Here is a 12,275-nt window from a genome sequence, read left to right on the forward strand (position 1 = left end):
TCTCCCAATAAAAACGCCACTGTTATAAAGAATGTGTAAAAAACTATCCATTTACAACTTTGAAATACAAATGACAAATTGTCGTTTCTCAGTTTCTGTAGAAAAGTTTTTTTTATCTTTAAAAAAAGAACAGTTCATTCACCCTGAATGCCCATAAAAAGGCTAATAATTCATAGAAAGGCAACTCTTGGGTGAAGCAATTCATTTCAAATTAACTGGTTAACAGATTGCAAACATATTTTTGCCACGCTCCGCCCCATAGTTTGACATCAAAGCGAACGACAATCTTTTGTGTTTTGTTCGTGTGAGAGTAGCGAGAGCGGAGAGCCTTCCCGTGCCTTTGTTTATCTCGCCTAACCGCACAGAAAATACAACGTTGCTCCAATGTACAATCCCCTTAAAAAACAACCCCGTTGCGATGCAAAGCCACAGCTCCCAACCACAACGAGAGTCTGATGAGTGAGCTCCCCTAGTTGGTGAGATTTCTCATCTCACTCAGTGCCTGCCACTGCAGGGAGGGTGGGTTGCACATTTCGTGATCATGATCTAGGAGTTGACACATCGGTGACGTCATAAACTCCAGCCCAAACTACCGAACGGGTGGTTTGTACCGACAGCCGGCGGCAAGAATTGAGAAATGGCGAAAATTAAAGTGCAGGGAATAACCCGAACCAGAGTAATGCATAAGTGACAGGTGATAAGGCAGCGTGTGACAATAGTTCCTTGCGATCGCATGAGCTATTCGGTATGCAAATCAGTAAAGACAAGACAGAGCAATGCCCTTTAAAGCAGCTCCCGTTTCTAGTGTTTGTTTGTTGTTAAAATGTAGTCATAAAAATGATACGGCGCTCCATGCAACGAATGCCGCCCTTGTCTCTAAGCTACAGAACGGCTCTATTGTGCGATGAAGCCAAACGGCTAGAAAGTGAAGATCGACAAACAAACAAAGACTCATAAATCATCCATTTGCGATCGCACAGGTGATCTCGGTTGTCAACGCAGCCAATGTGGTGCATCTTTTTGTTTTCCGCACGAGAGTGAGATGCACCGGATGCGAGGCTGCATTCTTTTCCCGTAAATCACTATGCATTGAAGGACTGATTGTTCCGCTTTGCAAAAGCTTTGCTTTCTTCCCGACCACCTTAAGAACAACGGTCTGCTCGGTAACGGTGAACGATCGATGGGTTTTCTTTAAGTTATGGGACCGTTTAACACACAGTAGTGTGTCCTTGCATTGTGAGGGAACGTTTACTTCTGGCATGATGGAGTGCTGCATCCTTAGAATTGTTCCGCAAGCATTGAACCTTTGCTCACGATCTGAAGTACGTGACGGAGGAAGCAACCAGCGCTGCCGATGGACCAATGATTCATTATCGGATTATCAAAATTCGAAACCCAATGCATTGAAATTCGTGTCTCGTTGCTTCATTAAAAGGAAAGAAGCCGAATCGGCCGTGTGATCGGTTTCCCCTTTTTGAGAGTTTGTAGCAATATGCCGAAAAATATTCTACGGGGGTTTACCGATGGGAAGGAAAATGTCTGCACTTCAACGAGATTAGTCATGATGGTTTAGCAATCAAATGGTTCGGTCATGATGGTTTAACTTCAAGAGAAATTGTGAGTAATAAATTGATTTTCTTGATCGAATCGAGAGGACCAATTTTCTCCAAACAGCTAATTCACTTGAACAGATTTGCAAACACTTGAGTTTAGTAATCGTTTAACGCTACACCAAAACATAGCAATTGAAACCACTGTTCTGGTTATTCCCCGTGGGAACTGTCCTCATGCTTCAGAGTGACCAAAACCTTGGGATTGCATTACTATCCAGAGCACATTCAAAATTGAACGCAACGTGCTCTTTGGTCCATGGTTTGGAGGGATGTAATTATCTGATTCGAACCAAAAGCAAAACGCACGAAACACAAAACTCTGCTCAGTTGCTGTAACATACCCCTTTGCAGCTAATTAGCATCAACCGGCATCGCCCGCGGTACGGTGACACTCTCGACCTAGACAAAGTACTCGTAAAACTTGCCAAGTTCAGGTCGTAAAAGACGCGCGGGTGCATCTCTTTCGGTGTCTGCCCGTCTACGCATTGAGCGGCTTCACACGTTTCGGTCAGTGGCTGCGTATGTGCAGCATGTGCTTGCGATCGGATCAAGCGATAAAAGTCCGATTTACTACAGCTTCGCGGTTGGCATGGGCCTGCAGACCGGTGTCCAGCAGTGGCTTCCGGTAGTTAAAATTGAAGTGAAAACATATTGGACGCGTTATAAATCTTCACCTTTAGAGGGACACAGAGCGTACCGTGAGATGCTTGCAGCTTTTCCCCGGGGTCGTACTGGGTGCAGATAAGTTCATGTAAGTCGTTGCACCGTATCAAGAACCGTACGGAACGCGAAGCATGCGATAAATAACTGCAAGGTTTCACACCAGCCGGGAAGTTGGGCTCTAAGCACATCAACGCCCTTTTTAAAGGTGTAAAGGTGCAAAATTCCTCCAGCGTGCCAGTGGTCATTTAATTGCTGCTCTCGTTCCACGACTGCCACACAGCGGCGGGTGTAAATGTCAGCGAATTCGATATGCACTCACGTCCCCCGTTCCGAGCTCACATTCCGGCTGAGCCGGAGGAAGAAGTGACGACTCGTTGTGTTAGAAGCGCATGTATTGTTTTTTTTTCTCTCTGTACCCTCTCCTCACGGGTTTCTTTATTTCTAATCTTAATACACACAAATCGTTTACCGATGGACCCGCTCTGGATGGAATGTCTAATGCCGCTGTGTGTGTGTGTGCACTGGCTGCAGACGCGGGCACGCGCCGTCCTGACCTCAGCTGTCGATTTGAATTGCTTAATTAATTCGTGCCGTTGTTAATTGTTTCGCGCCAGCGACGACATTTTGCTTCGATGTTAGGGAGGGTTGGTGAAGAGATTCCATTGCTCCTTTTTCATCGGCGATCGGCCGTCGGACAGGTGCCGGAAGTCGTCGCCCTAGCACCGTTCGAGCTGATCGGTACGGATGCGGACGGTGCCCTGCTGGAAGACGCTGTAGTCGTCGGCGGAGTTCATTCGGAAGACGAGCAGCTTCTCCGCCGCTAGTGGATGCCACGCACCGAACGTACAGCCGAGGTTTAGCTGCGGAATGGAAGATTGAGGAGTGAGAGGGACTGAGAGGGACGGAGGAGAACCTAGCCGAGGAAGGTACTTACCTCGTCGTCATAGTAATGACACAGCCCGTTCATGCGAGTGCTTGGTATGTATTCCACCACGTCTATGTAGCGGCAGACAGGCAATAGAAGACCCAGCCCTGGAAGTTGTACGATCATACATTATTACTCCAAGACCAAGAGCTTCTAGTTTAACATCCTCCAGCTTACCGATAAAGCCAGACGTTGGCGGGTTCTTTCGAATTGGCACATCCGTCAGATCCTGCAGTGCAGTCCAAGCCCTCCAGATGCTGCGCGGGTCGATGATGTGAAAATTCGACTGTGGATGGCTACTCCGGAACTTTTTGAAGTTATCGAACAAATTGAAGTCTGGAGTTGCTAACCTAATGACACACCAAAATGGCTCTATTATCCTACTGAACTCCCAAAGCAGTACCTTCCATCCGTATCCAATGCGTACCATTCCGCCAGCGTTTGATCGAACTTGCCCGGGTCCCAGGCGGCGATCGTGACATTCCGGAACAGTGGCGCTGTCAGCAGTTGATACTCGGGTTTGGTTACGACCTGGGAGTTCACCACACGGATGGTAGTCTTCGAACCAACGTCCGCCTCGTACCCCTCCGTAGGTGCGTGATTGAACCGCATCACGATGTCGTGCTCGTCGATGAACGAGCCAAGCTGCGATCGCTTCAACGAACCGGCGCTGGCAACGATGACACAGCTCCCATTGGTAACGTCACCGAACAGTGGGCTCGTTGGCAGATAGCTACCGATCTCGTTCCACGTAAAGGGCGGCTCCTTCCAGGACAGTACGCGCACATTGGCCCGCATCATTCGGCACACGGGACTAGCGACCGGTTCAAGTGGCCGGCCGTACCGAACCTGATAGTGATCGCCGTCGGTAAACGGTTCCTTCAGACGCTTGCGCAGCTCTCCAATGATTTTGGCCCGAAACAGCACCGTCCGATTGATGCAGTCCGGGGTGACCGGTTCGCTGCACCGGTACCGATTGAGGTCGAACAAAAAGTTGGACGTTTTGGTTAGGCTGAAGTGCGGTCGTATCCGAGGTGCATCGTGGTCCTTCAGCCAGAGGGTCGGTTTCTCGTCGCTCGATGAAACCGACTTTTGGCTCTTCTCGGTCGAGTTGTGCTTGACGTAGAACACGCTACGCCTTTCGCGTGCGAGTATCACTGGAAAAGGGTTTTGAAACCAGTATTAAACACACACACATTGTTGTAAAAATGATGCCATATTTACTTACCGGTGAATGAGAGGATTGCAATTATAAATAGCTCGATTAAAACTCTCATGTTTCCTTTGTTTATTTTGATTTTTCGTGTGTTATAAATGACTACTGAAATAAAAACGAAACATATACTGATAAATGGTATTTTGTATCATTTTTCTACGATGTAAGATTTGTGAGTCTTGCCATGGTTGAAAAGAAAAATTTAAAATAAATTACAACATATTGATTCCTCACACTTTCGTTATGACGACTTTGCAACAAAAACCCCGAACGTATTAGTCGGTGTTAGGAAAAACTCCCAAATGTATGCAATCAGCACTACACAGTCGGTATTTTCGTATGCATGTTTCGAATGCTAGTCTGCGTCTAGCAAACTTTAGTTTGTAGCCGTTTCTATGGGAACAGTGAGTTGTAAATGGAACATTGAGTATTCAAAAAAACACATCTACGATAAACAAATCCTTTCTACTTCATTTTCCACACCACCAATCGTCATTCTACATTCATTCCTACCGCATGCTTTATGGAGGCAGTGTTGAAGCTTTTTCACTTTTGTTCACCATTATTTTCCGGAAGAATAATTTAACATCACAGTTTAACAATGCACATCTTATCGAACCGAACACAAACTAATCACGATAGCTTAAACTCACTATCAACAAGTGTAGCAATGGTACGATGGTACCAGCGTTAAACGATGTCTGGTCTCTACCGACAGACCGTGGCAAAATGAACTATCGTTCGTAAAATCGAACACAAGTACGCCCTATATGGCATACCGAAGTACGCAGGCGCCGCATTCGTTTCTTCTGAAGGAGGAGAACGTGTGTTTTCGGCACAAATTTCAAGAGCAACAGCTTGCTACCTACCTCACCTTGGTTTTGCTTGCTCTGGGTGCTAGGTGCTATCTGGGTGCAAGGTGGTTTCATGTGGAAAGCAAACTTTAACGTCTATTTAATGAACCATCAAATTCGGAAATTGGATTTTGGTTTAAGGTTTTGCCACAAAACTGGTCGTTATAATGAATCCTCTGTTATGAAGAGAATGATTTATGTGTTTGTAATAAAATTATGTATAGAAACGGGGGAAATGGGCGTATTATGAGGCAAAATTATGTCTAGTGCATCTGCATCATGATCACGTAGATCACAATAATTTTTTAACAGGTTGTTATATAGTTATTTAGTATTAAGATGGAACCGATCTCCAATGGATGTTTCGTAATAATTCAAATAGCCAAACCAAGTTTTGTAGATGGATCTTCGTACCTTAAATACTTCCATTCTTCCCGTATCTTATCAAATCTACAATAGACAATCTAAATATTTCTAAAAAATACTTACCTCCAGTCAATAGGAATCTTCTTTCCGCGCCCCAAAATAAGAGAAATGAAAAGTGAACTCGAATCGTGATTTATTCTCATGTTTGTAATTCATATAGTATCTTTATTCTACGACTTTCTACATAGTGAATTCATCAAATTCTAGTTAGCTGTTCTTCGTACAGAGATCGTGAATTAGATTATACCTACTCGTTACGATTTACTATGTCACAATTGTACAAGTACCCCCAGGCCCGCCCAGTGGCGTGGCTGCTCGCTATGGTCTCCGTTGTTGGCTGTTTTGTGTGGCTGTGCGGCTTTGTGTTGGGCTCTCTGTTTGAGTACCGTTGTTCGTGTGGGCTAAGTTTGCACCGTTTCTTGTATTTATTTTTTTTTTTGTTTCGTTCAATGCTATCCTGCCTATGCTGGTGGGGAGTTTTGGCGCACGCTGCATTTGATTTGGCCGGACCGGTGGCCGGTAGAGAAGGATAGAGGGCATAGTGTTTTTGTTTATGTGTGTGTGGGTGCATTTGTGTTTTTGGCGTATTTTCGTGGGGACAACTTCATTTTCCGTTATATGGTAATGTCGTATAAGAGCTAGTGGTACGATAGCGGTGTTTTATTGTTTGCTAGTAAATTACGTATGGAAAGTGCGGTGCACGTATCGTGTCGGTGTGTATGTAGCTGAGAAAATGTGTGTTACCGTGTGAAGAGTAGCTGTCATCCTGCTCCACACATGCAACTGGTTCTAGCAAAATTATCTAAAAGCTTGTAACGTTCCAGCAACAATTTGACACTCTTAACAATTGTTTCCTCCACGGATGGAGTGTGTTTCATTCTCTCAGTGAACTACAAAGATGTGACGGATTATAGTGTAATGTGATGTGTTTGTATCTCTTTGCCCTCGCATAGCCTAACACCCGGGCAGTGCAGGGACAATGGCGGTGACCCGTATCCTGCAAACGTTTTCATCCAGCAATCGTTACCCAAAATCATTAACATGTACACACACACACACTCACACACGCATACACACACACACACCATCACCATGAGAGATAACTTGTTAATTTTTAGAGTCTTTATTGTTTATTACTTTAGTTATTTAGTGCCTTCCCATCCCGCGATAATCCACGACAGCACAGTAGCACAGTGTGGGCTGTGCTGTGAGCTAGGTACACGCTAACATTATTACTAGTTCTTTTGGCATGCCCAACCTGACCCGACCCGCGACATACACACACGCGCACGCGGGCACGCTGACAAAAAGGGACATTTTCCTATAACATACACACTAACATTTAAAAGAAAAAACACGGTTGGTTGTTTTTCCTTCTTCTGCTTAGTTCCTCTGTTCGCAACGGATAACAAATGACGGTTACCAAAAAAGCAAAAAATGGTAGAGGTTTCTCCTCTCTCTCTCTCTCTCTCTCTCTCTCTCTCTCTCTCTCTCTCTCTCTCTCTGTCTTTCCTCTCTTTCCTTTTACGTATTCTAATAAACATCATCCTCCCCATGTTGGCTGTTTTGTTTTGGTTTGTTTGTTGTTGTTGTGGTTTCCTTACTTGTCTCTCGTTTTCCAATCTCACTATAGGCAACTATCCATGTTAACTATTAAATACAATTCAACATACCATACTACTTGCTAGTGTTATAATTCATATATATCTTCAACGAGGGATCAGCGTTTAATTTTTTAATTTTTTTGGCGCCAACACCTTGTGCTTCGTTTCGTGCTGTTATTGTGTGCACTTGATTGATGCCTTATGGCCCATGACACGCATTTCATTTTTCGTATTTGCTTTCTTTATTTCTCTCGCTCTTCAGAAGTAGCTCTAATAGGGTTGAGTGTTTTACTGTTTCATTAACGACTATTCAATAGTTGAAGCCATAGGCGGAATTCATTTCCGTCAACACGAAACAACAAACAGCTTACCGATCGTTTTCAAAGCCTACGCGAGAGCCAACTCGCGCGTACGATCAATCGGCCCGATTCGAGACGGGTATGGCAAATGCACGGACAGTCCGTTCTGCTTTTGTTTTGCATAGATAATAGTTTGTTATTATTCTAGGTAATTGTTAATCATTCATTCCGTTTCAGCTTACTCTCTCCAGCTTCTCTGTAGTTCGCCATTTGCCTCCTTTAACCATTGGATTTATTTCTCTGTTTTTGGCTCCACTTTTTATCACAACTACTTTTAAAATATTATGTATTGCATTTTAAGGCCTAATATAGTTCTTTTGTTTGCTGTGTTTTACTTTGTTTCTCGTTTTCAACGTGTTTGTGCTGGTTTGTTTCTTTTAAGTTTTACTTCTGTTATCTATTCACTGGGTTAAGGTTGTTTCTTCTCTTTTTTGAAGAGCGGGTGTGTCGTTTTGTGGAGCTGGAAAAGTCACGGCATTACCAATAAACAATGGTTGAATAGAGTGAAGTATTAACCAACGGTCGGATACATTCTAGCGTTCGGTTTTGGAGTAAACGGTTGATAGATGAGTGTTTGCAATTTGAATCTGCATACAGTGTCAACTTCTAGCTGAAAGAAGTAATATTTAACGCTTTTGTGTTTGCTTAAACGTTGCACCTGCAGCAAGCATCAACAGCAAATCGGGTGTAGAGATAACTCGGAAGGAAGGAGCATGAAAATAAGTGACAAGTTTTTCTTTTAAAATTAGTTCTATTTAATGCGTCTGTTCTGTTTGCTAGTATGCCCTTGATAACCAACAATACCTTGCAATGCTTTAGACAGAAGGCAGTCCAGCTGCTTCTGTTCATTATTTTTTGTGGACAATCTTTTCAATATGAGTATGTTTCTTAACTTGTTTCCAGTTTCAAACTTGTTTTGTTTTTGTGATTATTGTTCCAACACTACTGTAGACTGTCTACGATAGGTTTGTAAACAAATCAATGGCAGTTTTACTGTTCAACTCTAGCAATTGCTTCAGCTAGCTTGCATCCTCGCTCTCTGCTATCTGGTAATGTATCTACAGTGCCTTGCTTAACAGATTCCTAAGTATTACGCTACACTTGCCTACCATCTGGGCTTTGTTACATTTTGTGTGGTTCGTGTTAATAGTGATGTATTGTGGTCTAACAAGTTGAAGCTGATAGTGAAGAGCAGCAAGAAAGTATGAGCATGTGTGCAGACAAGACACATTGGAACGAGGTGAACAGAGTGTATAGTAATGCTTGTAGGAAGAGAATAGTGCTAGAAGTAGATGATGAGTAAGATAAACGGCACATCACAATAGTAACCAATGGCGAGTCGCACCATATCAAGATAGGGGAAGAAACACACATAAACTTGACAAAATACAAGAGCAGTTGCAAAGATATAGAGAGGAACAAGAGTACAATAATTACATAAAATAGACAGACAGATAGTAGATAGAGCAGAAGTGTTGGAAAGAACACCAGAACAACGAAAGAAACAAAGAAAGAGATGCACACAGGTCTTGACATCAATTTCCATGCACAGGCAGACGCATGGAAATGCACTCACACACACACACATACACACACATACAGATAGCAGACAGATAAGTGCACAGAGGAGCTCTCACAAACAGCTTGCACAAACAGGTACATATAACATGGCAGGGTTTTTCTAGGAGGTGGGTTTCGGTGTACTGTTTTGTAAAACGAACAGAAGGCAAAAGAAATCAAACAAACGCTGTTCATTTTCGGATATTAATACTTTATTCCTTTCTTTTTCTTTTTATTAGTTTTGTTTTTTGTCCCTTTTTTTGTTTTTCGCTAGAAATCATAAAATGAAATAAAATACTTTAATACTTTCGTGTTTGTCCCCTTCACTGCTGCTGCTGCTCTGCTGCCGTTTTTTTGTTTAACCTATTCCGTTCGGTTTGAAGTATTTTCTTCTGTTTTTTCTCTCTCTCTTATCTTCTTTTTCTTCTCTTCTCTCTGTTTCGATTTCTTCGACGACTTTGGCGCTCGAGAACGATGTTGCGTGTTGTGTGTACGTTTTGTTTGTTTGTTTTGTTTGCCATTTGTCATTCTTCCAAGTAGTTAATCATTAGGTTAAACTCACTTACATCTCTGTTTTTACTTGCATTCAACGCACCACTTTTGGGTTGGCAATTGTTTGTGTGTAAGTTTGTGTTAGTATGTTTTGGTTTCAACGTTATCTTTTTTTTCTATTTTTTCTGACTTGTTTTTTGTTTCGTTTTTGTTTCGTTTTATGTGTTGGTGTGACTGTGTGGCTGTATATATTTACTCTTTAACTTTTATTATTCACTTAACTCGTGATTTCTGCCTTTCCTTTTGTCTTCTTTTTGGCTATATAATCATGCTCATGCATTAACGGTTGCGTTGGAATTATGAACAGCATGTGGAACAGAACTTAGGTTCTGGTTGTTTTCCTCTCTAAAATTTATACATACGATCAATCTGCGTTACACGAGTAGTAACTAAATTAAAATGCTTTTGTTGTTGTAGTTGTTGTTAAATTTGTTTCCTGCAACCAGAAACTTTGACTATACTTGCTAAACGCTTGGTGTGTTCATATTCAAATCTCAACTATGTGATTGTGTGGTTTGTTGTCTGTTTTTCTTTTTTCTTCTTTTGTTTGGTTTGGCAAAGTCCGTTTTGCCACTGGTGGCAAACTGGATAGCAAAGGGTTGTGTCGCAATATCATCATAGATTTTCTACCCTACCCTTTGATCGTTGCACATAAAACTCTTCCAAACTTTCGCCACACAGAACACAAACGTAATATAACTTTCCTATTCACTAGTCAGCTCAACAAAGATCAACAATGCTTCCTTGGGGCGGGGCGAAATGAGTACAACAAATACTGCACCATTCGGCACAGCGTGAGTTTGTGTCCATGTTTGTGTGCATGAGTGTGCGTGTGTGTGTGAGTCTTATAAAGGATGCAGCAGCGGAAAGGCTCTCGGAAGACAGAATTGAACAGAGTTTTGGTCTGAAAACAGAAAAAGTTCAAGCGTTTGTTCTCTTGCTGTTCATAACTGTACGCATACGTGCTCTGGTACTGGTGCGCGTGCCTTCGTAAGGCCATAACATTTGATGTTGTATCCTTCTGCAGCGCGTGCACTCATCGCGTCGTGCTGCATCTACCCCCGTGTACACCTGTGCCGGTGTATAACAATGTTTGCCGTACGTGTGCGAACGTATGCATTTGTATGTATGCATATTTTTGTGTGTATGAGAGTGTTTCTGTGTGCATGTCTGCGTGCGTGTAGATGTCTGGATCTGTGCATAGAGGAATCGTTACGAATCGTTGTGGTGCCCCTATCGCTTCCTGTTGAGTAATGTTTTTTTTTTGTTTTCTTGGTATTTCTAACAACAATCGCAACTGCTCGAGAAAGGAAACCCTAGCAGTCAGGGCTTTTCAAGCACTTTCGCGGTCAAGTGTTCACTAAATAGTGGTAATCATTATCATCTTCCTCGTGCGATTCACAATCGGCGGGTTTTCGTGGAGAGGGAGGTGGACATGAGTTACTAATACTGGAGCACAGGTTGGACCTACACGCGTGTACCGAAAAGCTAAACACAAGTGGTGACACAAGTACCTCCAACAAATCCTCCCCTTGCTCCACGTTACATTGGTTGCCAGTTCGAGCCAGTTCGGTGGCAGGATGTATGCACACAACACAACAAACGCCATTGGTGAACACACTATCATCGTCCCACGAGATACCCTCTCCGTCGGATCCAGGTTCTTTTCGTGGCTTTCCGCACACACGGCTAACACTTACAACTCAACTGACTAATTTAACGATTGGTATTTTGGGGCGGAGGGGAGGGAGGTTGTTTTGTCTTATTTTTCGGTTTGTGTGGGTGGTTTGTTTGCTTCAGTTGAATGCTTCCTCCTCTACCGAGACCCGGTTTCGCTGAGTTCGGCCAAGTGTATGGGTATGTTGTTTCGCTTTTTTGTTTGTTCTCTAGTGGAAATGTCTTAAATGTGTTTTTAATTTTTCCCTCCCCCTTGGTTACTACCCTCTTGCCATAATCGAATGCTTAATACTACTCTTCCCTTTCTCTCTTTGCGTTATTTTGGTTTGCTTACACGCTATAATTCTGTCTGATTACCTACAACTGTTTTGTTTAACCTTTTTTTTGTTGTTGTTTTGTTTTGTTTATGTTTGCTTTTGTATTTCTTACCACCATTCGCTTTCCCTCCCTGCCACCGACGCTAGTGTACACGGCATTAACGACACGGTTTTTACTTTTACAGTATGGTTTTGTTGTTTTCCTTTTCTTTACGCTTCCTATTTGTCATCTCGCGCTGTTCAATTTTCTTATTCGTTTCTCTTCTCTAATGCCACCCTTAAAATTTACTCAATGCTTTTGACTTGTTTTTTGACTGTTTTTTGTTTTGTTTGTATGTTCTTTCGTTTTTGCAGTAGAATTAGATAACTTTCCTTAACAACTTGGTTACTTGCTTCGCGCGTGTTCGTTTACCCCGTTTTCGATTTTGGTTTTCTCTCCCCTCCCTACGCTTTCAATGAACATCCAGTAACTGTATTGTTTTTTTTTTGTTTTGTTTTGTTGCAATTGT

General features: G+C 42.7%; 1 protein-coding gene across 2 annotated transcripts; it reads right to left on the bottom strand.

The window, feature by feature from the left end:
* Positions 1–2,652: 2,652 nt before the first annotated feature.
* LOC120897467 (beta-galactoside alpha-2,6-sialyltransferase 2) lies at positions 2,653–5,131 on the bottom strand. 2 transcript variants are annotated; one of them, XM_040302394.1, is made up of 6 exons: positions 4,931–5,131; positions 4,430–4,519; positions 3,629–4,358; positions 3,379–3,551; positions 3,211–3,308; positions 2,653–3,136 (listed from the first exon to the last, which is right to left on the bottom strand). In XM_040302394.1, the coding sequence occupies exons 2-6, from the start codon at positions 4,476–4,478 to the stop codon at positions 2,993–2,995; spliced, it is 1,194 nt and encodes a 397-aa protein (XP_040158328.1). In that variant the 5' UTR covers positions 4,479–4,519; positions 4,931–5,131; the 3' UTR covers positions 2,653–2,992. The 2 variants fall into 2 exon arrangements, with proteins under 2 accessions (XP_040158328.1, XP_040158327.1); XM_040302393.1 differs by having other exon boundaries at positions 2,654–3,136; positions 4,430–4,522.
* Positions 5,132–12,275: the final 7,144 nt, after the last annotated feature.

Source organism: Anopheles arabiensis, chromosome 2, assembly GCF_016920715.1.
Source record: "Anopheles arabiensis isolate DONGOLA chromosome 2, AaraD3, whole genome shotgun sequence".
NCBI classification, from domain to species: Eukaryota; Metazoa; Arthropoda; class Insecta; order Diptera; family Culicidae; genus Anopheles; species Anopheles arabiensis.